The sequence below is a fragment of the Tasmannia lanceolata genome, unplaced genomic scaffold, assembly GCF_043159265.1.
Source record: "Tasmannia lanceolata isolate RefF3 unplaced genomic scaffold, GAP_Taslan_0.1 ptg000013l, whole genome shotgun sequence".
Classification (NCBI taxonomy): domain Eukaryota; kingdom Viridiplantae; phylum Streptophyta; class Magnoliopsida; order Canellales; family Winteraceae; genus Tasmannia; species Tasmannia lanceolata.
The window spans coordinates 5120750-5146267 of NW_027518690.1; the positions used below are offsets into that span (position 1 = coordinate 5120750).

A 25518-nucleotide genomic window follows, 5' to 3' on the forward strand; every position below is an offset into this window, starting at 1 on the left:
TTATTTCACCCTTTCATGGTAATAGCTTTCGTAGATTGTGGTCTAGCTAGACATCACTACTATGTAACTCTGCCTATTGAATGTAAGAGAGCTAGACTGCATTCCCGTTATCTTCTTCTTCTTCTTCTTCTATTTGATATAGTGATAATTTTATTAATCAAAGAGGAGAAAACCCCGTGACCAAGGTGGTCAGAGCAATACAGAGAAAGAAACAAAAAGAAACAAGGAGGGAGACAAGATTTAAGACAGATTAACATGGTGCAAAATGCCTCAATCTATGGGTGTGAATACCAAGTCCCTTTCTCTTTTTCTTGTTTGTTTAGATAGACACAACTGCTATTTCATGCCACATTTTGAATAAAAATCTACAATCATACCTGGGGAAGTGATAAATCCGCCCCTTTTGATTACTTGGGAGTTGGGACACCCCACGGCAGCAGTGTATCAATGACAGTAGAAGGGCTGATGTACTTCACGTCAGAAGAATTCAATGGGGCTGAGCGGATATATCACTTCCCTCAAACTTGCCATATGAATTGTTGAACCAAAAAAAGGGCAAAAAAGGTCAAAAGATTACACCAAGTTACCATTTACATTTCTGTTGGGGGTAAAATCGGCAACCCCTTTATATCAAAGCACCCTCTTGCTCAATGGTAGTCTCTTCTTCCCACTTACGGCCAAGAATGAAAAAATTCAAAAGATGCAGCTGAATTCAAAAGATGCAGCTTGACAACGGAATCCGACCGAACCATTTCTCCTGTTTCTGCTTCCCGCAAGGCCATAATATGGGGAAAGAATAGATTTTACGAAGCAGCACAGTTCTCATTATCCCGTTTCTGGCCAGTTTTTTTTTTTAGAGAGAATGAGAGGATATTGGAACAAGTAAACACCATTCTCAATTGTCTCAACAACTGAAACGAGATCAGAATGAGGAAGAAAAAGAGATTCTAGGCGGGACAAATAAATCGAGATCGTGAGCATCTGCATGTAAGTTCCAGATCCAAGTGGTAGTCTCAGGGCCTTTAGCTATTGTTCTTGAGAAATGGCCGGGTCTAGCCCTTTCCTCGAAAGAAGTTTTTTCGGGATCCCTATCCACCAAAATCTTCACTTCTAGTTCTGGCGAACGAATAATCATTTTCATGACTTCACCAGTCACTCGCCCTCATATTCTAAGATCATCTCACCCTGTGGTCGACATTCCATTCCCCTTAGTCGTAGGTGCTCGTCTTACTTGGATTCGAATGGGCCGGGTCTCCTGTGAACCAAACCCCTAAAGCAAAATAAGCACAAGGAAAAAGCAATAGACCGGACCAACCTACAAAAATGAAACGGTCCCTACGTAACCAGTCATCCATAATATCAAATAAATTATTTTCTTCTTTAGTAAATCTACCAAGGTCTATAGTCATAGTGATCCTCCTATTCAACTACTTCAACCATTTCCACAATGTAAGTAGGCCGTATCTCATTAGAGATTTTACATGATTTGTGTACATTGCAGCCCACTTCTTTGGATGATGCAAACCGTTCACTTGATAGGCCACAACGTAAATAGGCCGTACCCCATAAATCATCTCCATAGGATGATCCTAAACCTACTATCTGTAGAGATTTCTACAATGTGATGTCCCTTTTCAGATTGGAGGGTTTGGATCATCCTATGGAAATGATTTGCGGGGTGCGACCTATTTACTTTGTGGCCCATCACATGAACAGTTCGGATCATCCCAACCCCCCAAATCATCTCCATAGGATGATCCAAACCATCCGATCTGAAAAGGGACAGAACATCATAGAAACCTCTACAGATCGGAGGGTTAGGTTCATCCTATGGAGATGATTTATGGGGTACAGCCTATTTACGTGATGATTTATGGGGTACAGCCTATTTACGTTGTGGCCCATCAAATGAATGGTTTGGATCATCCCAAGAAGTGGGCTCCACTGTAAAAATACTGGACTTCACAACCATATAAAATCTCATCAGAACATATCCAGAAAGGTTTGTAAGCTACCACAATACAGATTAGAACTTGGATTTGAAGCATAATAGAACAGGACCACTAAATCACACAGCTGTAGATGGAAAGCCTTTTATTTCATGGTCTAGGTGAGATCATGCTGGCAACAATTAGAAAAGGAATATAACTTTCCCCAAAATAAATGCTGCTTCTCTAGAACTCATTAGACCCACCGAACTTGCCACTAGCACCAAAACCATGGCGAAGATCGCCAAAGAAACGAATACCTCCTCATTTTGATCAAGATCCCCGAGACTACATTTACCCATAATAATGCAAAATTGATTATTTTATCATTCTCAGCATGACAATCAAGCTTCGACTAGCTTTCAAATGATTATCGACTGTAAGAATGTCTCCAACTCTCCTGCTTCAATGTTGTTCTGTGGGTCGTGTGATATAATACAACTTTTCAGTTAGATTTTGATCGTACGAAGAAGATTGATCACAGCCTAGATTTTAATCACAGGAAGGAGATTGATTATAGCCCAGATTTTAAACAATGAATAAAGCAAAAATATGAGCCAAAAAGAGATGGAAAAACTAAATAATGTTCATGACCCTGACTGAGGATAGGCGACCAATTTTGACGCAAATGGGGTTCACTCCAATTTAGGATAGTTTGTCGCAAATAGGGCTCATCCTTCACAATAATCAAAAGGTCATGTACGCTACTAAAGTGAATTAGAATAAAAGAACGCAAACAACACTAATCATGTCACTATTTATATACTATTTTCATCACTGTTCACAATGCAATTCATAGAGTTTGAGTTTGAGGCTAAGTTCATTTAATCTTGTTTAAAAGTCAGTAGTTAGAAGATTTGAAGTGTTAGGATTGTTAGTGCTTTAAAAGGAGTAATTAGTTCAGTAAGTCTTCTATGTTTATCTTATCTTTTTTTTTTCTTTTTTGAGAAGGTAACAGAATTTTATTCCATACTAAGAAATGCAACCCGGAAAAACCGGCAGGGACAAGATGTCCCCAATTACATTAAAAAAAACCAAAAACCACTGAGTAATTACAATCAAAATTATAGTCAGGTCTGAGGATGTATGAAGGGCTCACGAAGAGTACTATCCCAATTAACTCCCGCTTTTGCAAGCTCATCCGCCGAAGTATTCGCATATCTCCTCCTATGCACCACAAAGGGGCATAAAATTCTCACCAGATCCCTAACTTCGTCAATCTTGTGAGCAAGATGCCATGGTTCACACTTCCGATTTGTCACCAACACCAAACTGGAACTTTAAATAATTAAATAAGTGTATTTAAGATACAAACTTCCAACCTGCTTTTGCAAATGATTGAAGTCGCCTGAGAAAAGAATAACAAATTCCATTTGGTCGGGACTATTGATAGGAAATATTTGCAGACTCTGTCAATGATCAACAGCCAAGATGGACTAACTACCTAAAGAAAACTGATGAAAGATCAATGGATTTATCACACAAATTGAGATGATCAGATGATTGCTGTGCTTTGTGTGAATATGTCCTCCAGAACTAATCATGGGAAGTTGTATTATGAAATGAGCCACTACGATCTACCATAGTTTAGCATTTAATAGACAAAAGATTAGAGAAATAGTCAAACTTAATGTTAAGCAAATAGGACAATGGTTATAAGAAATTTAGTCAGCTACATGTTAAGTGAAAATTAATGTTAAGCAAATAGGACAATGGTTATAAGAAATTTAGTCAGCTAGTCAGCTACATGTTAAGTGAAAAGGACAGGTACAATAGAATAATAGATCATCAGAACCAAGTTAATAGGAGCCAAAATCAATGTTCTCAGATGAATTACCCTGAAATGATTGTGAGAAACGCTGGTATACCAAATGTACAATTCCCGCCATGTCCAAGAAGAGCATAGCCCGAAATGATTGATGCCCGCAAGACAACAACTCTCAATGTCTCTTTCAGGCATTTTATCAAACAATTGCTGAGCAACGCTTTATTCAGCAAATCTTAGACATTTTGTAATCAATTTGCTATCAAAAAATATCACAGATCTTTCCAATCCTTCTATATTTGTAGTCATTTCGCTATCAACAAATATCACAGATCTTCCTAATCCTTCTATAATGATTGTGCGTATGCTTGTCGCTTCTTTCGCATCAGACCATAATTTAATTGAATCAGAGAAGCAAGCACATTAGGATCAAGCAAACGCTCTAACAATGGAAGATCCAGAAATTCTGCATCTGGGTTCGAGGATAAAAGTGTAAAGTTGCAAGGAATTTTTGTTTGGGTGGACAATGAAGGAATTTCACAGGCTAAAGAGAGGCCTCTGAGAAATTTCATGGTATTATTCTCGTTTCTACTTCTTGGCTTCTTTTTTTTGGCTATGATAGCTGAAGGGGTATAAAGCTAAATAAGAACTTGGTTGATGAATGTGTAGAAATGAGGGGTGCGAACATTTGGGAGAAATGGCGGGAGATTATCAAAGCCGTTGGTCTTGGCAAAATTTAGCCGTTGGCAAAATTTATCAAGGGCATCACCACCGTAAATGTGACTGCACGTCCATATGATCTAAACGGTCCATTATGGCTGGTCCCGCCATAAAGTTTGAGACAAACTATAAAATGGGAACGGAAATGAGGGTTTTTGGCCATGTCTGCCACGGGTGGTGCAACTCGGGTCGGGTTTAACCCAAAAAATGGTCGGGTCGGGTTGACTTTTCCCATCCCAACCCGGGTTGGGTTCGGGTTGAGGGTTTGGCAACCCGACCCGAGTGAAACGTGACATTTTTATTTTTTTTTAAGCTTAAAAATTCCGGTCGGGCCAGGTTGAAGTCAGGTTGGGTCGGGTTCGGGTTGGGAAAATGGGTTCCTTGGGTCAGGTCAGGTTGAACCTCATTAGGTTGGAAATCAGGTCGGGGCTGGTTGGATTCAACCCGACCCGAGTTCCACCCCTAATATTGTCTGGCCACCAGGAATTTGTTTTAATGATAAATCGGCAGTTTCTTAGCGGAGATAAGGGTGAAGATGCTAAATATTAGGAAAGGAAATCCATAAATGGGGCATCTCCCCTGATGAGATGCGGCTAAAATGGGGAAAAAGGTAGACTGGATTTTGAGCAGAGATTTTTGTTTCCTGATTTTTAACCCCCGTCCCATCATGAGAGACATCCATTCCTAGATTTCCTTTCCTGATTTTTAGCAACTTAACCCCTGGAATCTACCGATTTGTCATGAAAACAAATTCATGGTAGCCAAATGTGCCCTTTATATGAGTCCACTTATGTTGCCCAAAAGCTAGGATAGCTTAGGGGTTTTGCTTTGCATTCGGGTGCCACGTCAACAAAATCTTTTGTCCGGTTGCCAATGTGGTATCGAAATCATTGGATACTATCAAACAAATTTCATAGGTAATTATTGCATGTCTACTAAGTGGCATTCGTGTCCCCACCTTGTACATTCAAAGCCAAATTTCACAAAAAAAAGTGGAATTTGGCTTAGAGAATGGTGCTTTCTCTCACTCTCTCTCTTGCTCTGTCTTCCATCTCTCTCTTCTCTTTTTATATTGGTAATGACACCTCTCCTACTACTTTATGAGGTTGGCAACCAAACACTACTTATCACTAATCTACAAGGTTTGTTCTCGGTAAATCAAATGTTTGTCTCCTTCCTATTGACTACTTAAACCGCTACTCTACAAAGTAACAACAATCCGGGTGATTACTTTCCAGGTGGCAATGTGAATCCCGAGTCTTTAAAATAGATGATTTTCGTGACAAAGTATATGATGGGGGGAGTTTTGCATATGGTTTAAGCCCTCATGGTCCAGTATTTTTCTAAAAGTACTATACGGACAACATCATAGGATGATCCAAACCGTCCATGTGGTGGGCCACAACGTAAATAGGTTGTGCTCAAATATCATTTCTATAGAATGACCCCAACCCTCCCATCTATAGAGGAATTGCATATTATGGAAAGCTCTATAGATCGGAGGGCTAGGATCATCCTATGGAAATGATTTTTGGGTCACAGCCTATTTATTTATGTTGTGGCCCATCACATGGATGGTTTGGATCATCCTATGATGTGGTCCGTCTTGTACTTTTAGAAAAATACGGGACTAGAAGGCCTTACACCATATAAAACTACATATGATGGGTCTTAGCCGAAAAACTGTTTATAACTCCAATTCGTACCTTCCGGTCCATCGCGTCTATCATTCGTTTCTTCTCTTCTTCCTTTAAACCCTAATAAAAACCCTAACCCTTGCTTTGTTATCCATCCTTCAAACCCTACAATTAAAACCCTAGCCTCTTTCAATCTATGGAAATCGCTTCTGCAACTCTCAAACCCTCTTTCTCTCTCCCAATATGTTCTTATCCGGTTCGAGGATCCGATTTTTCCCGCGATTCGTCCGTTTATCTGTCTAGAAAGATAAATCCGAGCTGGATTTTCGTCAGCAGAGCAGATTTTCATTCTGCTGAAACTTCATCTTTTGCCTGTCGAACTAAAGGTAAATAGCTCGATTTAGAGTAAGTAGAGTTGTTATGTGACCTAGATTTGCAATTAGTGATATTTTTTATAGTTTTGTTGAGATTTAGATTTTTTTAAGGTTTTATTGAGATTTAAAGCTGTTACTTTGATGATTTTATGTTAGCTGTTTTAATTCTCTGCTGCTTGCTGGAAACACATATGACTGTTAATTATAGCATGATATGAATTTGGAAAACAAAATGGTTCGAATTAAAAAGGAAATTAGAATCCTTTTTTCCCCTTTCTCTTTAGGTAAATTTGAGTATAGGACAAAACAAAAGGAAATGTCTAGTTGACTGGAATATAGATAAATGAAAGAGAAAAAAAATGTTTTTTTTTTTTTTTTTTGAAATTTTGGGATATTAAAATGTGCATTACTCACCCAGTTGCGAGATTCAACCTACGGTGTGATTTTTTGCACCGCACCGCACCGCAACGTATTAATTAATAATTCCAGAACTTTCTGTTTGTTTCATATACTTGCAGACACAGACCAGTTAGATGGTCTGTCTCTGTGCTCCCATCCCTCCATCCCTGTATCTCGCTAGGCATCATAGTGCTAGGTTAGCATGGAAATTCACATAATCTTATCTCATGCTGTTATGAACTTGATAATATGTTTTTCATTCTTTTTCTTTTTTTCACTAACAAGTGAATATAATAGTAAGCAAACTAAACAATCTCAAGAAGCTAAGAAGGCAATAGAAAGGCTAACAACATCCCAAAACTATACCATTCAAAAAAAATAAAAAAATCCCAAAACTACAAAATTGACATCTCTTGTCATACAATAAGCTATATATACTTGACCCCAAAATTTGCCAATATCAGCATTCATCACATGGGTTTCCTTATCTATGAATGTGAGAGTAGGATCCCTCCAAATTCGTAACGAATTAACAATGTCCTTCATCTAACTAAAAATCAGTTTGAACCTCCAATAAAGGCAAAATTCCTCCTTGAAACATCTGAACATATTAAAACAATTGCCTTCAATCCATAACTTGGTGGGGCTTAAGTGAGATGTTAATTTAATACCACTTCAAACCACTTTGACCTAAACTTCTGCCTTATTACTATCACCACACAAGGACCTTCTTAAACCCAAATAACTCTACCAGCTGAGTAAAAAAATCTTTCCTTTGAGGCCTGCATTGAGAATCTCCAAACCTTCCCTATGTTGCAGCTTACTGCTGCCATCAAACTTAAGCTTAATCCAACCATCCAAAGGGCATGTCAGGGGAGAGAATTCAATGCAAATAGCTATCCAATCTTTTATTATATCCTGTAAAGAAATGTTCGCAAAAACCGAGTTTGTAGCCCATTCAGAAACCTCAACAATTATTCAATTCATAGTGTGACATAGGATATTTCTTTTACCATTAAAATTGTGGTTGTTTCTTTCCTTCTAGACAATCCAAATAGTAGAGGGGAATATGACCCTCCATAGTTAAGATTTTTTTATATATTACCAATGGGTCATCTCCACCAAGACTATGAAGCTCAAATGGACATCATATTCGAAACATCTGGCTGGAGACACCGAGCAGGCCGAAAAAAGTATCTGTAAACCTGAGATAACCCATTGGCACTGGATGAACATGTGATTAGGAATCTCTTCATGAATGCCACATAATCAGCAATCAAGTTCATCATAGATCTTCCATGTGACCAATTAATTACCCAAGTGAATGTTGCCATGCATTACACACCAGGGGAATGTTATTCCTCTCGGAGAAGTCATAAATTTCCAAATTTTAGGGAAGCTCGGAGTTGAAGGGAAATTGGTTAGATTTGACAGAGACATTTCCATCATGATTTGGAATCCAAAGTCAATTCTTCAAAGTATCCCCTTTTAGGAAAATAAAAATCTTTAATCCCACCCATTCACCAAAAAATCGTTTATCTGGGGATGACTGCCTTGTAATGTTTAGTATCTGGGGAGCATGCGTTATCCTTTTGGTATTTGCAGAAAACTACTTTGGAGTTTGGACTAGAGCTTATCCATGTTGTTAGACAACCGCCACTTGCATTCATCTGGAGAGGACCGCCTTGTGATGTTTAGTGTTGTTAATTCCCAATATCCTACGCATTTAGGTTGGCATACCCGCTTCCAATTTATCAGGTACAACATCTGTACGGCTCAGAATGTTGGGCCACCAAGAAGCAGCATGTGCATAAGATGAGTGTAGCGGAGATGAGATGGATGTGCGGCCACACAAGGTTAGATAGAATTAAAAATGAAGACATTCGTAAAAAGGTGGGGGTGGCACCAATTAAGGAGAAGATGAGAGAGCACCGCTTAAGATGGTTTGGACATATCCAACGTAGGCCTTTGGATGCTCCGGTGAGAAGAGGCGACTCGTGCCAAATTGATGGATTAAAAAGCGGTCGGGGCAAACCGAAAACAACTTGGGTAGAAACAGTGAGGAAAGACTTGATAGCTAGGAACATAATAGAGAACATGACCTTGGATAGGATAGAATGGAAGTAAATGATCCACGTAGAAGAATCCAGCTAGAGCCGGGTAGATTCCTTTCACCTTCTTCATGAAATTTTTCTGAAGGATTCATTTAGCCGACCCCAACTAGTTTGGGACAAAGGCTTTGTTGAGTTGAGTTGAGTTGAGTTGAGAACTTTCTAACTATGAGATCATCATTCTATAGGAATTTACATTGAATTGTCTTGATCCTATCAGATACTGAAGCATGAGTAGCAGACATCTCATGCCACCTACTTCATATAATATGATTTTCTGAGTTATCAATTGTATGCTAACTAGGATTGGCATTCTCAACATTTTTTGTGCTTCGCGTATGCATATAAATTTAAGCAAGATTTGCATCTCTTTAGGTATAATTTTATCTGGTTAAACAGTCTGCAATCACTCTTCTAATAAAATCTCTGTTATGAAATAGAAAAACAAGAACAAAACTCTGTATAATCTGTAAGATGCAGTTTAGTAACTAATGCCAATGTTAAAATGCCAGGTAATCATGCACGATTTAGACCTTTCAGGCTGCAAAAATCATCCCTTTCGGCAGTAATTGGTGACACTACTGCCGTACCAAATGATTGTAAGAGAGAGCAACTTTCATTACCGGTACAAGAAGATAATAGCACTGCTCGTGAGGAATGTACAGAAGACTACATGGAAAGGCAATATGGAGAAGATGATCCAACATTGTTAGATGACCAAAAAATGATCGGAGTTTGTGACAAACTAATTGAAGTTTTCATGGTTGACAAGCCCACGACAACCGATTGGAGAAGGTTATTAGCTTTCAGCAAGGAATGGAGCAATCTCCGACCTCATTTCTATAGGCGTTGCCAGAATCGAGCAGACGCCGAGCAGGATCCTGGGATGAAGCACAAGTTACTTAGACTTGGAAGGAAGTTGAAAGAGGTACTTTGCATCCCCTTTACCCTAGAGCTATGTCACAAATGTCTCCCATGTTTTCACAATATAGCGATTTTATCGCTACATTTTGATAAAAAGACAAAATCCTGGGATTTTAAAAATTATATGATATTTTGATTTTAATCATTTACCATGAAACATGCCTCAATAATATCACAATAATATCATTATATTCGTATGATATTTTTGATTTTATACTTTTTTCTTAAATTATATGTTTTTAAATGATTTTTTTTTTATCATTTTCCCAATAGAAATCCGGAAAAAGTTAAAAAAAAAAAAAAATCTTTCCCGAGATTTTTGCTTACCGAGAAATTCCCGAGAACGATATTTGTGACTTAGCCTTAAACTAAAGAAGATTACCTGTGTTATTTTTTTGTCGTGCTGACTAAATGCTTGCAGTGTCCTTGTTTAGTTCTGGTTTAGTTTACATGATTACTTTCTGGAATTCACTTGGACATTCTCTCTCTCTCAGATTGACGATGATGTGCAAAGGCATAATGAACTACTTGAAGTGGTTAAAGGAGCTCCGTCCGAGGTCAGTGCAATTGTTGCCAGGCGCCGTAAAGATTTCACAAAAGAATTCTTTGTGCATCTCCACACTGTAGCAGAATCTTTTCATGACAATCCAGCAGAGCAAAATGGTAAGCTGGGATATTTTCTTTTTTTTATGCATAACTGCAGCTTTTGTGGGAGTATGAAATGCTAGTTGATTTGTGCCTGTGGTGTGCATTACGATATACTCCTCCCCGAATAGGAGAAGACAGTCTTTGTAGAGAGCATATTATTCAATGAAATGTGCATTACGATATACTCCTCCCCGAATAGGAGAAGACAGTCTTTGTAGAGAGCATATTATTCAATGAAATGTGGGACCAGGGCTAATTTTTTTGCAACATACCATCCAGATCCTATAACTGAGCATGGTTGTCATAAAAATGACCCCAGATGTCCTATTTGATAAATCATTGATGAAATGAATGATTCTCTCAAAAATTGAATTACGTAAGGTTTCATGATTGTCAATAGTTTTAGAGTTAATTAACTCGTGGAGTGAAGGTTTCATGATTGTCAATCAACTTGTAGAGGTTTTTTAAAAAAAAAAACGTGTAGAGCGCTATAGTTTCTACAGTTGTACAGTAGAAGCCTTTGACACTAATGGTTGTTGTGGCACAGTAAGGTGTTTTGCGCATGTTGCTTCCGGTCTGTAACTTTAAAAATCATAACAGTTATATTAACATTAAGTATTATCATAACAATATATATGTTTAAGGTTTTTAATTATAGTCTTCACCAACCTAAGAAGATATATTTAAATTTGAGGGCGAGCCTTGGCGAAACGGTAAGGTTGCTACATTGTGACCTCGTGGTCACGGGTTCGAGTCATGGAAACAGCCTCTCTGCAAAGCAGGGGTAAGCATAAGACTGCGTACATCTAGCCCTCCGCAGACCCCGCAATGGCGGGAGCCTCATGCACTGGGCCGCCCTTTTTTTACATTAAATCGTTTAAGTTCATTCAATGAATTACCTACAAAAAGCAAAGTTAATTATATTACCTGTATCCACTTCTTTAGAGGTAGATATGTAGATGTCCATCTCACAGGTGACAGTAATACACAAACTTGAGTAACATAAGCGCAGTGATCCATTTGTGGAGGAAATCTCTTCATGGCAATGTGGTGTCACAACCAGTGCAATCAATGACATTAACCGGGGAAGCTTTTCTCGCAATTAGAATATCATCTTTCATTTGATTTTAACATTATTTGAAATTTGCATAAAAAATTTCAAAAAAAATAAAATCTTTCATTTGATTTTAACACTTTAAAGACCAACATCCATCCTTTTTTTTTTTTTTTTTGAAAATCGATCTATTTACCAGCCGATTAGTGGGAAGAATTATCAAGAAGAATGTGTCTCTCATATTATGTTCCTTTCCTGAGGTTTCTGTTGCATCATTGATGATTGCTCAGAATTGTTGTTCTACTTGATTCTACAGTTCTAGCTGGATAAGCCTTTTGTGAGCCAGCATCCTAGTCTAGCCCTCCTTAATAGGTTCTGTTGTAACATCAAAACAAACTTATGCAAAAGGGCTTGGTAAAATGATGATTGGTTTCAACTTTGTTATACTTGCGCATCCTTTTTGCTCAATTGATCAATTTAATACCATTTGAACGGCTCAATATAATGTATTCATGATTATAATCATTGAAAGAAATAATGTAATATGATCCATTATCATACTCGGGCCGAAAACCTATACACTAGTGAAAGAAAATAATCAAATGTTATTGACAGACGTGTTTAAAAATGCGGGTGTGACGCGGAACGCGGCCGAAGAAAATCCTAGTCGTCTCGGTGTTTATCAATGACTGCAGAATATGAACTTTCCACTTATGATCGTCACGAATTGAATGATAATCAAATTGCTTTGGGTCGGTTACCAATGTCAGTAATTGGGGATTACACAATTGGAACAATTATGAATTCGAGTCAAATCAAAATAACCACGGATAAACCCCTTGATTCAATAACGATTACCAATAACTAAGATTCATTTTTTATCTAAAGGGGCGAAGCTTGCGCTCGGGTAAATGATAGGCTCTTAGTGGGCAATCCCCTGTTCTCTTTGCTCTTGCTTGAGAATCCGTAGAAGGCTTAGACGAGACCTAGCATCTCTCAGCTCAGATTCGGCATATCCGGTCTTAGCAAGACTGTTTGCGACGGTTGTTAAGGAAGTGCGACGACACTACTACTGGGTTATTCACTCCCATAGCTGTGCCAGAGCCGATTCGATCAATGCAACTTCGTCCCAGCAATCGAAGGAATATTCTGAGACGGGCAAGGAAGGAAGAGGCAGGATATGTCTAGAGTGTAGAAAGAGGCGCGGACGCTGCCAAGAACGCGGTTGACGCGGTTGAGTACTCGGTTGAAGCGGTCATAATTCGGGAGAGTCAAAGGAGTTTTTATTGACTCTGTAGGGGAAAACGTGGAACGCGGATACGGCGCAACACGGAACATGGTAAAAGGGAGTCAACTCAGAAGGAGTCAACGCGGACGCAGGGGAGTTTTAAAATTATGATTGACAGTGGCCATCCGATACGTTTTTCCAGATGTAAAAATGGCAACATGTAGACAGTGAAACCTTCTGCACTCAAAAAGTGTGAGGGAACCATGTCATGCTTAATTGAGTTTGATGAGGATCTAATTTTCTTAGACAACACGAAGGGGCTGTAGTGGGATTGCATCATATTCAGGAATGGCTTTTTATATTTAACTCGGCCTTGATGTCTTGTACTTTGTTGTGTTTTGTATGGTTCATGATTTATTAACACCGAAATGCGTATGCGGCTATCATCAACAAATTTTATCTTTGTACTTATTGAGTGCAAATTTTATTATCTTTGGACTTATTAACACAGATTTATGATTTATCTCTTTATCTTTGTACTTTGACCATCTCAGTCTTCTCCCTTGCCAATAAAAATTTTCGGCTATCATTCCAGGGAAAAAAAAAACAGTTGGCCCTTGCATACCTCGTACACTTACACAAAATGCAACCACTTTGTTATTCAGAACTTTGAAGCTTTATCAGTTGCCTTTAGATGTGTGTTGTGAAATTTGGAGTTTGTGGGTGTGGTAGACTTTGGACATTTTCACTTCTCAAAGACATGATTTATTGAATTCATGTGATTCTGTTATAGTGCCTTGTATGCATTTCTGTCTTTTCTGTTGTGATACCACTAACATAATTTCACTCTTTTTTGTTGTTGTTTGATTATAGCTGTGGCGAAGCTTGGAAACACATGCTTGGCTGCAGTGCAAGCTTATGATACTGCTTCTGAAAGTATCGAGGCTCTGAATGCTGCTGAGCTGAAATTCCATGATATCATCAATTCCCCTACCGTAGATGCCGCATGCAAAAAGATAGATGCGTTGGCTGAGAAAAAGGAACTTGATTCTGCATTGATGCTTATGCTTACCAAAGCCTGGTCAGCAGCCAAAGAGTCGAACATGATGAAAGATGAGGTATGGTGACGATCAATTTCTGACTCTCTTCTTTAGTACTAAGCAAGGTTTTAAATGTCGGTTTTGGCCACCTTCGAAATATTTTGGTTTCGGTGGAAATTTTGGCGGAAATCATGTAAAACCTTGAGATTTTTTTAAAATTTCGACTGAAACGTATTAAATTTCGCTGGAAATTTTGGCGATTTCAGTGGAAATTTATAAAATTTCGGTGGACATTTTTTAAATTTTGGTGGAAATTTTGTAAAATGGGGCAAAATTTTGCTGAAATCTTGTAAAAAACTGATTTCAGGTAAATTTCGTGTCGGCCTTGGCCGAAATCTGAAATTTCGGCCGAAAATTTTCAGTTTCGGCTGAAATTTAAAACATTGGTACTAAGAAAACTGAATATACCGTCGAATTTAACACTGAATATTGATGTATTAGTATATTAGATGATTTTTTTGAAATGGAAAAAAACCATTTCATTAAAAAAAAAAACATAGTATATAGATGATTAAACAACCATTTTGGCATCCGATATAGAAGTTATTCATTTGAATTGCCAATACTTATGTTGCTTTTGCATTCTTCGAGAATCAGAAAAATCCTTTTCGAGTTTTTCTTCTCATCGGAGTTATTTCGCAAAGACTTGCCATGGTACATGAAATTTTAATGAATTTGAAAGAAATTGTATTGAGAAGTAATCTGTATGGAACTTGCACCACACAATCGTAATATATAAAAAAATCCATGGGACGATTCATGAATTTGTAATATTATTATTGCCCTTATACATTCTACGTAATGTTACGATTATTATTATCCAAATTAGTAATAGTTATTTATTTTGTGCAGGTAAAAGACGTATTGTATCACTTGTACATGACTGCAAGGGGTAATCTTCAGAGGCTCATGCCTAAGGAGATTAGGATACTCAAGTATATTCTCACAATTGAGGACCCTGCAGAACAGTTATGTGCCCTAAAAGATGCATTTACTCCAGGTGTTGAACTCGAAGGAAAGGATGTTGACAGCTTGTACACGTAAGTTTATATTATATGGCATGGTAACCCTTAATCAAGGATTTACATGTCGGTTTTGGCCGCCACTAAAACCGGAACTGAAATCAGGTCAAACCTAGATAAAAAATTCTTTAAAAAAAAAAAAAATTTCCACCGAAGTGTATAAAACTTCGGCGGAAATCTTTAAATTTCAGTGGTAATTTTTAACATTTCGGTGGAAATCTTTAACATTTTATGGAAATTTTGTAAATAAGGGTGAAAAACGAAATTTCAGTTTGGCAAAATTTCAGAATTTCAGGGAAATTTCGTCGAAAATTAAAACTATGCCCGTCATCATCATCTTCTTCTTCTTCTTTTTCTTTTTACGTTCTTTTGTTTAATTCTTTTGTCTGGATGCAATTGTCTGGTTTTATTAACATAGTTTGAGACTTGGCTACTTGATTTGCAGAACTCCAGAGAAGCTTTATACTTGGATAAGAACTGTGGTGGATGCATACCATTTTAGCAGAGAAGGCACACTCATTAGGGAAGCCAGAGAATTGATGAACCCAAAGGTCATTCAGAGACTTGAGGAACTGAAGAAATTACTCCAGAACCATTTCATGTAAATGCCAGTCAAACCCATCTCATCATGCCACTCTGAAACAATCCCTCCCTAGATTCTCATACCCTAAATGCAATACTCGAAATCCTATACATCAAAACCCGAATCATGAGCCCAAAGTTTGAAGATCAAATTTACAAGTCCGAGTTTTAAAGGGCCCTTTAATTTATATTTTCTCCTCTGTAAAACTTAATTCAATACCCAATTCTTTGATGTACTTTTAGCCCAGGTCCTTCCAACAGTCCCATATTCATCTCCAAAGACGAAGTACCTGTAGCAGTCTTTATCGCTGTTGATATTTATTGCCATACTGAAGTGGAGACTGTGAGCATGGAGAGTTACGTATTATTTGTAGAACTTCCTCTTTCATAGAAAATGCTTTGTGCGCAATTTATGTAATACAATTAACATTGCTTCTCTGACAAAAAAATGAAAGTTGAACACTCCTACACTATCAAATTGTGTTGCCCACTCAAGTAACTATGCTGACAACATGGATTCTCACCCCATCTTGGCTGGCGAAGCCTTTTCGTGTTGCAATTCAGTACTTCAGATGAAAGAACAGTTCATTTATCTTCAAGATATCAACAGATTGTGATCTTTTCTCAGATGGATAATTTAGAAGTTTTGCTTCTATCACATACTGGAAATCTCTGCCCGAGACCATAGCTACGGTGAATGTCTTCATCCAGGTACTTCCTAAAATAATTCAACTATACAAGGTACTCATTGAAAGTAACTCAATTGGGCTTCCATTTCTTTAATCCCAAAGAATATCGAGCTAACCATGTAAACATATTGTCTTTTAAAAATAAAAAAATGTAAACATATTTGCATCTAAGTAAGCATATGCTATATCTTGATCAGGATTGTTGGGAAGTTATTTGAATCCAGCTTTGCCCTCCTTCCATAGCATCATTTTCTCTAAACATGTTGTCTTTATCAGATGTCGCTGTACAACGGAAAACATCTGTATGATTCACAATCTTCTTCATCAGTGAATTTACGGTTGGGGATAATCTTACCAAAGAATTTCGCGTTATATGTTTTTTTGACCAATAAGCATGCTTGATTAAACTTGTTAGGTCGTTCTTACCCTCCTGTAGTATAGTAGTACCCATACAGTTACTCAACCATGCATTCTGTTAGCATTCCCCTCATGTTTGTGAAGGACATCAGATTTCTCCAGGCAGGATTTTGTTGGGTAGTCTATGCATTTCTTGTAAATATGTTATGTTCTCTTTACCAATAATGAGTATCAGTTATCCAAAAGCTGTTGAACACTTAAAGGGGTTTATTGGAGAATTAGTAATGAGAATACCTTTAGAACATTTGAAAGGGCTCACGATATGGGACTTTTTTCAGTTTTGGTGATCTCATACTTGTTGAAGGAAAAGAAGTATTTTTAGGTTAAGCAACAGGAAGTATTTTGGCTAATAATTATGTCAAGAAGTAAGCAACAGGAAGTATTTTAGCAAATAATTATGTCGCTGGAATTTATAAAAGAGAAAACGGTTTCTACACACTAGCTTAAAATACAGTGGGGGCCCACATTGTTTGGGTGATCCAAAGCATTCATTTGAGGGGCCCTCACATAGATAGGGTGTGCCCAAAAAAATCAGCTTCATAGGATCATACTAACCCTTCGGATCATACTAACCCTTCGAACCGTTGAGGCAAAAGATGGACAGATTTGTGAAGGTTTATACACGTCCATTTTACCTCCACAAATCGTAGGGTTGGGATGGGCTATTAGCTCAGTGGTAGAGCGCGCCCCTGATAATTGCGTCGTTGTGCCTGGGCTGTGAGGGCTGAATTTTCAATGTTCTTGGAGAGCCTGTTGATAATCCAGAGAACGTATGCACCAATATGTGTTAATGGGCCGATCTCGCTCGCGCGCGTTTCGCTCCAGCCTCTTTGTTCACTGCTTCATCAATAGATTATGAATTTCGCTTGATTCCTGTATGGATGAAGATACAAAAGTTTATTTCTAATCGTAACTAGATCTTCCACTTTTTGGGGGGGAGGAGGTTGAAGCCAAATAGCTATTAAACGATGACTTTGGTTGTGAAGAGTTTAACCATAGATAATCTCTTAACCATCCCATCAAATAAGTGGAGGATTCATTAAATTGTGAAACGTTACCCTGCCATAGTGTTTCATTGATTCATTTTTACTTTATATTTTATTTTCGGAATTGATCCTATGGAGCTGAGTTTTTGTGGACACCCTATCTATGTGAGGGCCAAGCAAATGAATGGTTTGGATCACCCAAACAATATGCCCTCCACTGTATTTAAGCTAGTGTGTAGATAGCTTATCTACACTTGTGTGTATAAACCGTTTTCTCTTTATAAAATAGTAATACATTATTTTGATTAATCAAATTGAGGATAGAAATTGAGGTTTATCAAATATGGTCTAATTGGTAAACTATCGAGTGGATTGTGTACACAATGGGCATTTGTGATTTTCAATGTTATTATGGTTATTTGGGTAATTAGACTCCCAATGAGATGGTTGCTTTACGCTTCAAAAATTGGTAATAATCATAAGGCCCATCTGCCAACTTGATGTTGAAAATGCTTTCTTACACGATGGAACATAGGAGGTCTACACGGTCTAATCACCTGGTTTTGTAGTTACACACCATCCCAATTATGTGTGTAGGTTTCACAAGTCCTTATATGGACTCAAACAAGACCCACAAGCTTGGTATGATCAGTTCACTATGTCCGATATCTTGGGTCATTTTATTATTTTCTTCGACATGAATTGCACCGATCACATGCTTTTAACATTAGTGAAAAGCATTTTGCATTATCTCAAAGGGACACTCTCTTATGGTCTTCTATTTGTGTCTTTATGCTGATTGAGTTGGGAATCCAGATAATCGCCAATCTATATTAATTTCGAAGCCGCATCCCACTGTTTTTCATTCGAGAGTACTGAATCCGAATATCGCTCTTTGGCACAATCTGCACCTGAATTATCTTGGATCCAATTTCCTTCATACTCAAAACTCCTTGCGTTGTATGGTGCGGCAACATTAGTCCCATCTCCCTTGCCTCTAACCCAGTTTTTCATGTGCACTAAACACATTGACGTTGACAATCACTTTATCAAAGGGAAAGTTCATAAAGAGTTTTGTCTGATGTATCTGTACCCAAGCTAAGACTTTTCACCTATGGGTCTCACAACAGCGTTTCACAGTTTTTGCGTGATAAGCTTCAAGGTTATCCCCTCCCCATCAGCAGATCAGCTTGAGTAGCATATTAACGCGACTCTCATTCAATGCCATAATGTGAAGAACCATGCCCAATCAATGAGACCTAGAACAAGCCAACTTCTCTATTCTCTAAAATTGCTCCAGTAACTGTCATCCTTATATTCACGGGGCCATTTGGATACGTGGACTTTATAATCTTGGATTTTATGAGCTAAAACCAGGATTTTATAAGCTAAAACCTGGGTTGTATATTTTAAGGATTGTAAAATCCAGGATTTTATAAGCTAAAACCTGGGTTGTATATTTTAAGGATTGTAAAATCCAGGATTTAGCTCATAAAATTCCGGTTCTAGCTTATAAAATCCAAATTCTAGATTGTGAAATCCAGGATTTTTACAATAAAATCCATGTATCCAAACGGCCCCATAGGATCACTGCAGGCCTTCCCTCTTTTTCCATATAATATGTCTCTCTCTTTCCATAGTTTGCCCCACAATCAGGGATTGATTTGTATCTCACCTTAACCTATCAACTACATAGTATCAATCTCTCATAGACCAAATCAATCGAGCTTTGTATTAGGGCTTACTTTTTATCAAGGTTTTTAGCTGGTGAGTGTTTTTTTTTTTTTTTTAGGTAAGCTGGAGGGACACATACCAGTTTACTAGATAAAGAGAAAGATGTTACATGGGAACAAGAGAAGATGTTACGTTCATGGGAACAAGACACCGTCCCTAACTTGGAACACATGAGAGACAGGAGATCCAAAAACTGATGGGAACAAGAGAATGTTACATTCATGGGAACAAGACACCGTCCCTAACTTGGAACACATGAGAGACAAGAGATCCAAAAACTCAAGATTGACAAAAACATAATACTAAACCTAAGAGTTCAAACTGCTCAATGCTCTTGTATTACATAATCGGCTAGCTTGATAGGAGCATAGGTGTTAACCAGTCTGCAAGCCGCCACCGTCTTTTGGTATGGCATTACCTGATTTACAAAATTAACTCACGGATCTCCCTCAACTACCAAATCATGTATGAAGCTACATCATCAATTGGTTTTTTTTCTATTGGAATGGGTATGGATGGGGTAGAAGATGCCTTTTGAGAACAGAATATCTGCTGGAAAATTCACTAAAATGATTCCCAAAGTGGGACAATCTCTATCTTTATTTGAAGGACCCCCGTTGATTATTTTCATAAAATTGGAAAAAATTAAGACAAATCCCAAAAATTTAAGTTGATGTGAACCATAAAAATTAAGAAAAATGCCCAAAATTTAGACAAAAAAGTCCTCATCTCTTGCAACTGAATCTCGTTATTCTCTGCAACTTTTTTTTCTTTATTATATGTGAACCATTAACATTTACAAAGTTCAGAAAAAAAGATGCAGTGAAACCAAAACAGAATGTTTACAATGTACAGAGTAACAGAACAAATTTCTGAGTCTTCTGTCAAGGAAGACTCTGAAACTCAAGCTGAGAAGAACCCATTAATGGCTGCCAAACCCAACTTGCTTTTGGGCTCTAAAACCCTCTTTGCAAGCTCAAAACCCTCATTACCTACCTTCTTGACAGAAAACTCCTCAACCTTCCATGGGAAAACAGAGAAATTTGAGGAAACTAAATTGAATCCTTCTCCTTTTTCCTTCTCCAAATTCCTCCTCCTCTCAAACTCCTCAGCAACCAAAATAGCAATATCAGCCATTTCTCTCTACGATTCCAAAACAAGATCAAAATCAGTCTCCTTTCTGCAGTTGGGTTTAATGGGCTTGCTTGAAGATATATGTTTTTGAGGGTTTGGTTTTGATTTGGATAAGATCAAGTACATTGTTTTTTACTTTATTGGGTGCTCTAGTTTTAGCTTCCTAGGGAATGTAGGCATCATTTTAAAGTAGAGGGTTTTTGCAAAAGATGTCTCCTACTACTGTGTTTTATTTGCAAAAACAAATCAGGGAATGCCATCAATTTGTGACCAAAATGTCCCTATATGTGAGAAGACAGAAATTGCCTTATAAAAAGACCAAAATACCCATGATGCTCAATTATAAGTTTTGAATCAAAGGTGTGAGAGTATCATTTTTATATATGCTAGCATTCATGGCCCAGGGCCCCATGCTATCCATGGGTGTGAAAAACGGGCCCACCCAATCAAAACATGAGGTCTAAAAATGGTGGCCCCACCCTATATACATGGGCTCTGTTGTTTGTGGGACCTTTCCCATCAAAACATGAAGTAAAATGGTGGGCATTTGCCGCATTTCGGATGGGTATTTTGGTCTTTCAATGAGTAAAAATAATCTAGGATGGGTATTTTGGTCATAAATTGGTGCATGACCTTATTTTCCAAATTCACTCAATTCTGATGGTTCTATTTGGAAATTGTCAAACCTAAGACTGTTTTGCAAATTAAGCAAAGATAAGGGTGGTGACAAAGGGAAAAGGATAGGGGTGGGCGTTGAAAACATGAAATTCATGTTTTGGAGGAATGTTAAAGTTCACTCTCTCAGGGGCAAAAAAAAATATATGTTGGTTGGATACAGTCCGAAATGGATTAGTTGACACCCTAATCAATGGTCAATTTTTTGTTGGGAAAATGACTAAAATGCCCTTTAAGATTGAATTGGAAGGAGCCTCCCTTTGATGTGGAACAAAGCTTGTCTGTATAAGGTGTGGTGATGGCCCACAAAATCAAACAGCCCTATCGTGCCCCAAATAGATGCCACGTGTACGGGGGGGGGGGGGGGCGGATTATCAAGAAAAGATCTTGCTTTTAGGAGTGAGCCCAGCATTATTCTTATTTATTTGGTATAGATCAGGATACTTTGTATCCTGGGATGGGCTCCAAACGAGAGAACAAGGATGAGTCCTATAAGTTTTAACCATGTATGGACCCCTGCAAACGGATGACTAAAAAAGAGAAAAGATGGGAAGGGAAATGATATTTTCACTCCCCCTACATCACGCATGCGCTCCCCTTATAGTGATTTGATGTGAGGTCAAATCATGTCAAAAGTGAGCAACTTTAACACTATTTGAGGTCAAATCATGTTAAGGTGGGTGCATGCATAGTGCGGGGGGGTGAAAATATCATCTTCCATGATATATGGATCCTTTTCTTCCCCGGACCACCCCTTCAAGTGTAAGAAGTCATAAATACCCTGGGGGTGGCCCGGGGAAGATAAGGGGGTGAATATATCACTTCCCAAGATCAATGCTGAACATTCAAGCTCTATGATCCAACGGCCAAAATGCTTTGATTAGAGCAATTTCATGTAAACTCGGGCCCACTAGATGAAGGGTTCATTTAATGTTGAGATCATCTATACAGGCCTTGGATCAAAGTTTGTATTGCCCTTCTCGTAACAAATGCTTCTCAAAATATCATGTCCCAAATTTCAATTTATCACAATAAGAGAAAAAGGCGAGAAATTGGCAATAATTGAGATTGGACAAGTAGGCACCGTCCAAAAAATATTTTATTTTATTTGTTGCTGTACGAAGAGTCTTTGCAAAGCTGGTGTATATATCCACCGTACACGTGTCATTTGGAGAGGGTGCACACCGATTGCCCATATTGTGGGTCCCACCATTTTTTGGGGGATGTGTTTTTTTTTCGTTGCCTTAGATTAAGGGTGTCAATTTTGGCTGGGCTCATAAGCTCGCTCGAGCTCGGCTTGAATCCTTAACGAGCTGAGCTGAGCCGGCTTGCCAGGCTCGTTAAGCTTAACGAGCTGAGCCCGAGCTAGGCCAGGCTCAGCTCTGCTCGTTAAGGATTTAATATATTTAAATATATATTATATATAATATGTCACTTCTTTTTTGGAACCCCATTTGTTACTTGGACCGCCCCCTGTGGTGTAAAGAGAGTAGTCAAATTACATTAGATAGGGCTGTCCAGGAAAGATGAGGGGTGTGAATATATCATTACCCTTAATATAAGCCAACCTCGATAAGGCTCGCGAGCCTTGTTCGAGCCCGAACTGAGCCGAGCTGGGCCACCGGCTCGGGTTGTTTACACCCCTACCTTAGATCAGTGCCCTCATCACTGATACTTGTGAGCCCTACTTCTATAGCCAACCATTTCCAAATAAGTCTGAGAAATGGTCCCACAATGGTGTAACAATTGAACCGTTGATCCTTCAAGGATGTAGTGATCGGACCGTTGATCTTGTGAGCCACAACATGACTTACCCTACACAGCATATAACCATAGAAGGTCACTTTTACCCTTCTTCCCAAGAGACATGTATTGGGCTCACTTCTTCCTTGTATGAGTTATCAAATTCGTTTCCATCAACCATAAGTCCGGCCAAATACCATTAAGAATAACTTGATCAAATGATCTACGCCCTTGATCCAATGAGCCTCATTTAGGCCTCCGCTGAGAAAAGCTAATCCATTGATTTTGCAGACATACCCTAAAAGCCCTAAAAATTGCCTATTACCATTGTTAGTAAAATTTAGTTTATGGGTAGTAATTCTTTATGTTGATGATGGTAAAAAAGAGAAGGACTACCCATAAGTCATTTTAACGATCAAAGACAATTCTTAGGTCCTACAAAGGAATTTAGGGACATGTCTATGTGATCAGGACCGTTTATCATGTAGAACATCACGAGACTGACTTACATGAGATCTTGGTCCTACCCTAAACACACATATCATGTGTTAGATAAAGAATTTTTTTTGGTGATACCCTAAATAAGACTTGATCAAGGTGCGATGTATCAACGGCAGATCTGATCATATAAATGAAGTGAAAGTGGGACCCAATGAATGTCTTTTACGAAGTAATGTAAAAATGACTTTCTTGTAAACATTTTCCTAGTAAAAAATAATAAAACATGCCTAAGATAGCTGCTTTTAATCAAGGGTCAGGATCGATAGTTAGGTGTGGGACAAAAAAAAAAGAGTAAGGTTTGATTAAAAAAGAAATATAAAAATGTGTCTGAGCCCGGGTTCGAACCGGGGACCTCTAGTGTGTGAGACTAGCGTGATGACCAACTACACCACCCAGACTTTGTTGTTAGTTTGTTTTATTTTTAAGAATTATTTTACTCATTATAACCAAACAATCCACCCATATCTAGGGGTGGCAATGGTTCGGTTTCGGTTCGGTTTGACCCTCAAACCGAACCGAAACCGAGGGAGGCATTCTCCCCCCCCCCCCAAACACATATCTTGGGGTGGCAATGGTTCGGTTTCGGCTCGGTTCCTGTTCGGTTTGGCCAATTTTGCCACCCCTACCCATATCCACACGCAGCCTTAATCCACTATAATCACGAAATTTCCCTCACTAGAACTTACATAACCACATTAGAAACAATCCCATATTGGCCATAAAAAATGTATCCTATTTGAAGAACATAGATAATATATTAAAAAATTTCTGCCAATTTAAATTATGGGATTTTCTAGGGACTTTCGCATAAAGGCATTTCGCATCTAGCTATTGCATTAGAGAGCAGCCGCACAGGCTCACTTTTCAGCAGATATTGTCTTATTCATTTAATTCATATGAGGTGGCCGCTTTCTCATGCAACAACCAGCCTTGAAATGCCTTTCTGCGAAAGTCCCTAGCAAATCCTTTATAGCAATCTAAATTGTATGGTTATATAGAGGGGAGCATATGTCCTCATAAGAAAAGTCGTTTTCTTGTGGCAGAAAAAACTTACGATATAATCAATTTTGATGAATAACCTCCTAATTTCCTTGAAATAAAATATCTCCTAATTATATACATCTAATCTTTTATTTAAAGTTTTCGTGATAAAACAAAATTTAGGGATAATTACATTTACACCCCCTCTAGTTTCTAACACATCCACTTCTACCCCTATAGTTTAAAACGTGACAAATACACCCCTGTAGTTTCAATTTGTTTAAGGTTTGCCCCCTCAGCTGAAGGTTCGTCCATAGATTGAAGGGTTAAGATGATCCGATGGAGCTGATTTTTTGGGCACACCCTATCTATGTCAGGACCCATCAAATGAACGCTTTGGATCATCCAAATAATGTGGGCCCCTACCCGAATCCAAACACTACCAAAAAATCATCCAAATAATGTGGGCCCACATTGTTTGGATGATCCAAAGCGTTCAATTGATGGGTCCTGACATAGATAGGGTGTGCCCAAAAAATCAGCTCCATCGGATCCTCCTAACCCTTCAATCTATGGACGAGCCTTCAGCTGAGGGGGCCTACCTTAAACAAATTGAAACTACAAGGGTGTATTTGTCACGTTTTAAACTATAGGGGTGGAAGTGGATGTGTCAGAAACTAGAGGGGGTGTAAATGTAATTATCCCAAAAATTTATGATTTGGTTCTCATGTTCGTGATCTTTAGGCTTGAGACCGCCCAGAGAGAGACAGTGACTCGACTTAGTTACCGAAGCGCGATCGGACAAGCGAAGCGAAAAGTGATAACATATAAATGATTTTTCACTCATTATTAAGTTTTTATACAACTCATCCCAAAGTCATTTTCCCAAGCCTCCGGAGAGAGAAGGGGCTGATTTCGACTAGATCCGTTGACATGTTCGAACGTTGGTAGAATGCATAATATGAGTTTTTATATGATGCCCGACAGTCGAAGAGCGTCAAAACGGCACAACCCTTGATATTTGATCCAACAGAAGCGCACTTTTGCAGATGCTGCTGTTGGATCAAATATCAAAGGTGGTATTTTGGAAGTACCACCTTCACGTG

The 25518-nt window shown here is 38.4% G+C and overlaps 1 protein-coding gene and 1 non-coding gene across 2 annotated transcripts; one reads left to right on the forward strand and one right to left on the reverse strand.

The window, feature by feature from the left end:
* Positions 1 to 6146: 6146 nt before the first annotated feature.
* On the forward strand, positions 6147 to 16030 carry LOC143889588 (uncharacterized protein At4g37920). The gene is made up of 6 exons (XM_077393853.1): positions 6147 to 6496; positions 9507 to 9922; positions 10413 to 10581; positions 13722 to 13966; positions 14801 to 14988; positions 15416 to 16030. Exons 1-6 carry the CDS (start codon positions 6307 to 6309, stop codon positions 15573 to 15575), a joined length of 1368 nt encoding a protein of 455 aa, XP_077249968.1. The 5' UTR covers positions 6147 to 6306; the 3' UTR covers positions 15576 to 16030.
* A 7725-nt stretch (positions 16031 to 23755) lies between these two features.
* Positions 23756 to 23829, reverse strand: TRNAV-CAC (transfer RNA valine (anticodon CAC)). The gene has a single exon. It is a non-coding gene; the product is annotated as a tRNA-Val (tRNA).
* Between the last annotated feature and the right edge of the window lie 1689 nt (positions 23830 to 25518).

Bases quoted from the DNA above. Each gene is read 5' to 3' on its own strand.
- LOC143889588 (XM_077393853.1), top strand. From the start codon at position 6,307: ATGGAAATCGCTTCTGCAACTCTCAAACCCTCTTTCTCTCTCCCAATA. The intron at 10,582-13,721 runs GTAAGCTGGGAT...GTTTGATTATAG, and splicing joins CAATCCAGCAGAGCAAAATG to CTGTGGCGAAGCTTGGAAAC. The intron at 14,989-15,415 runs GTAAGTTTATAT...CTTGATTTGCAG, and splicing joins GATGTTGACAGCTTGTACAC to AACTCCAGAGAAGCTTTATA.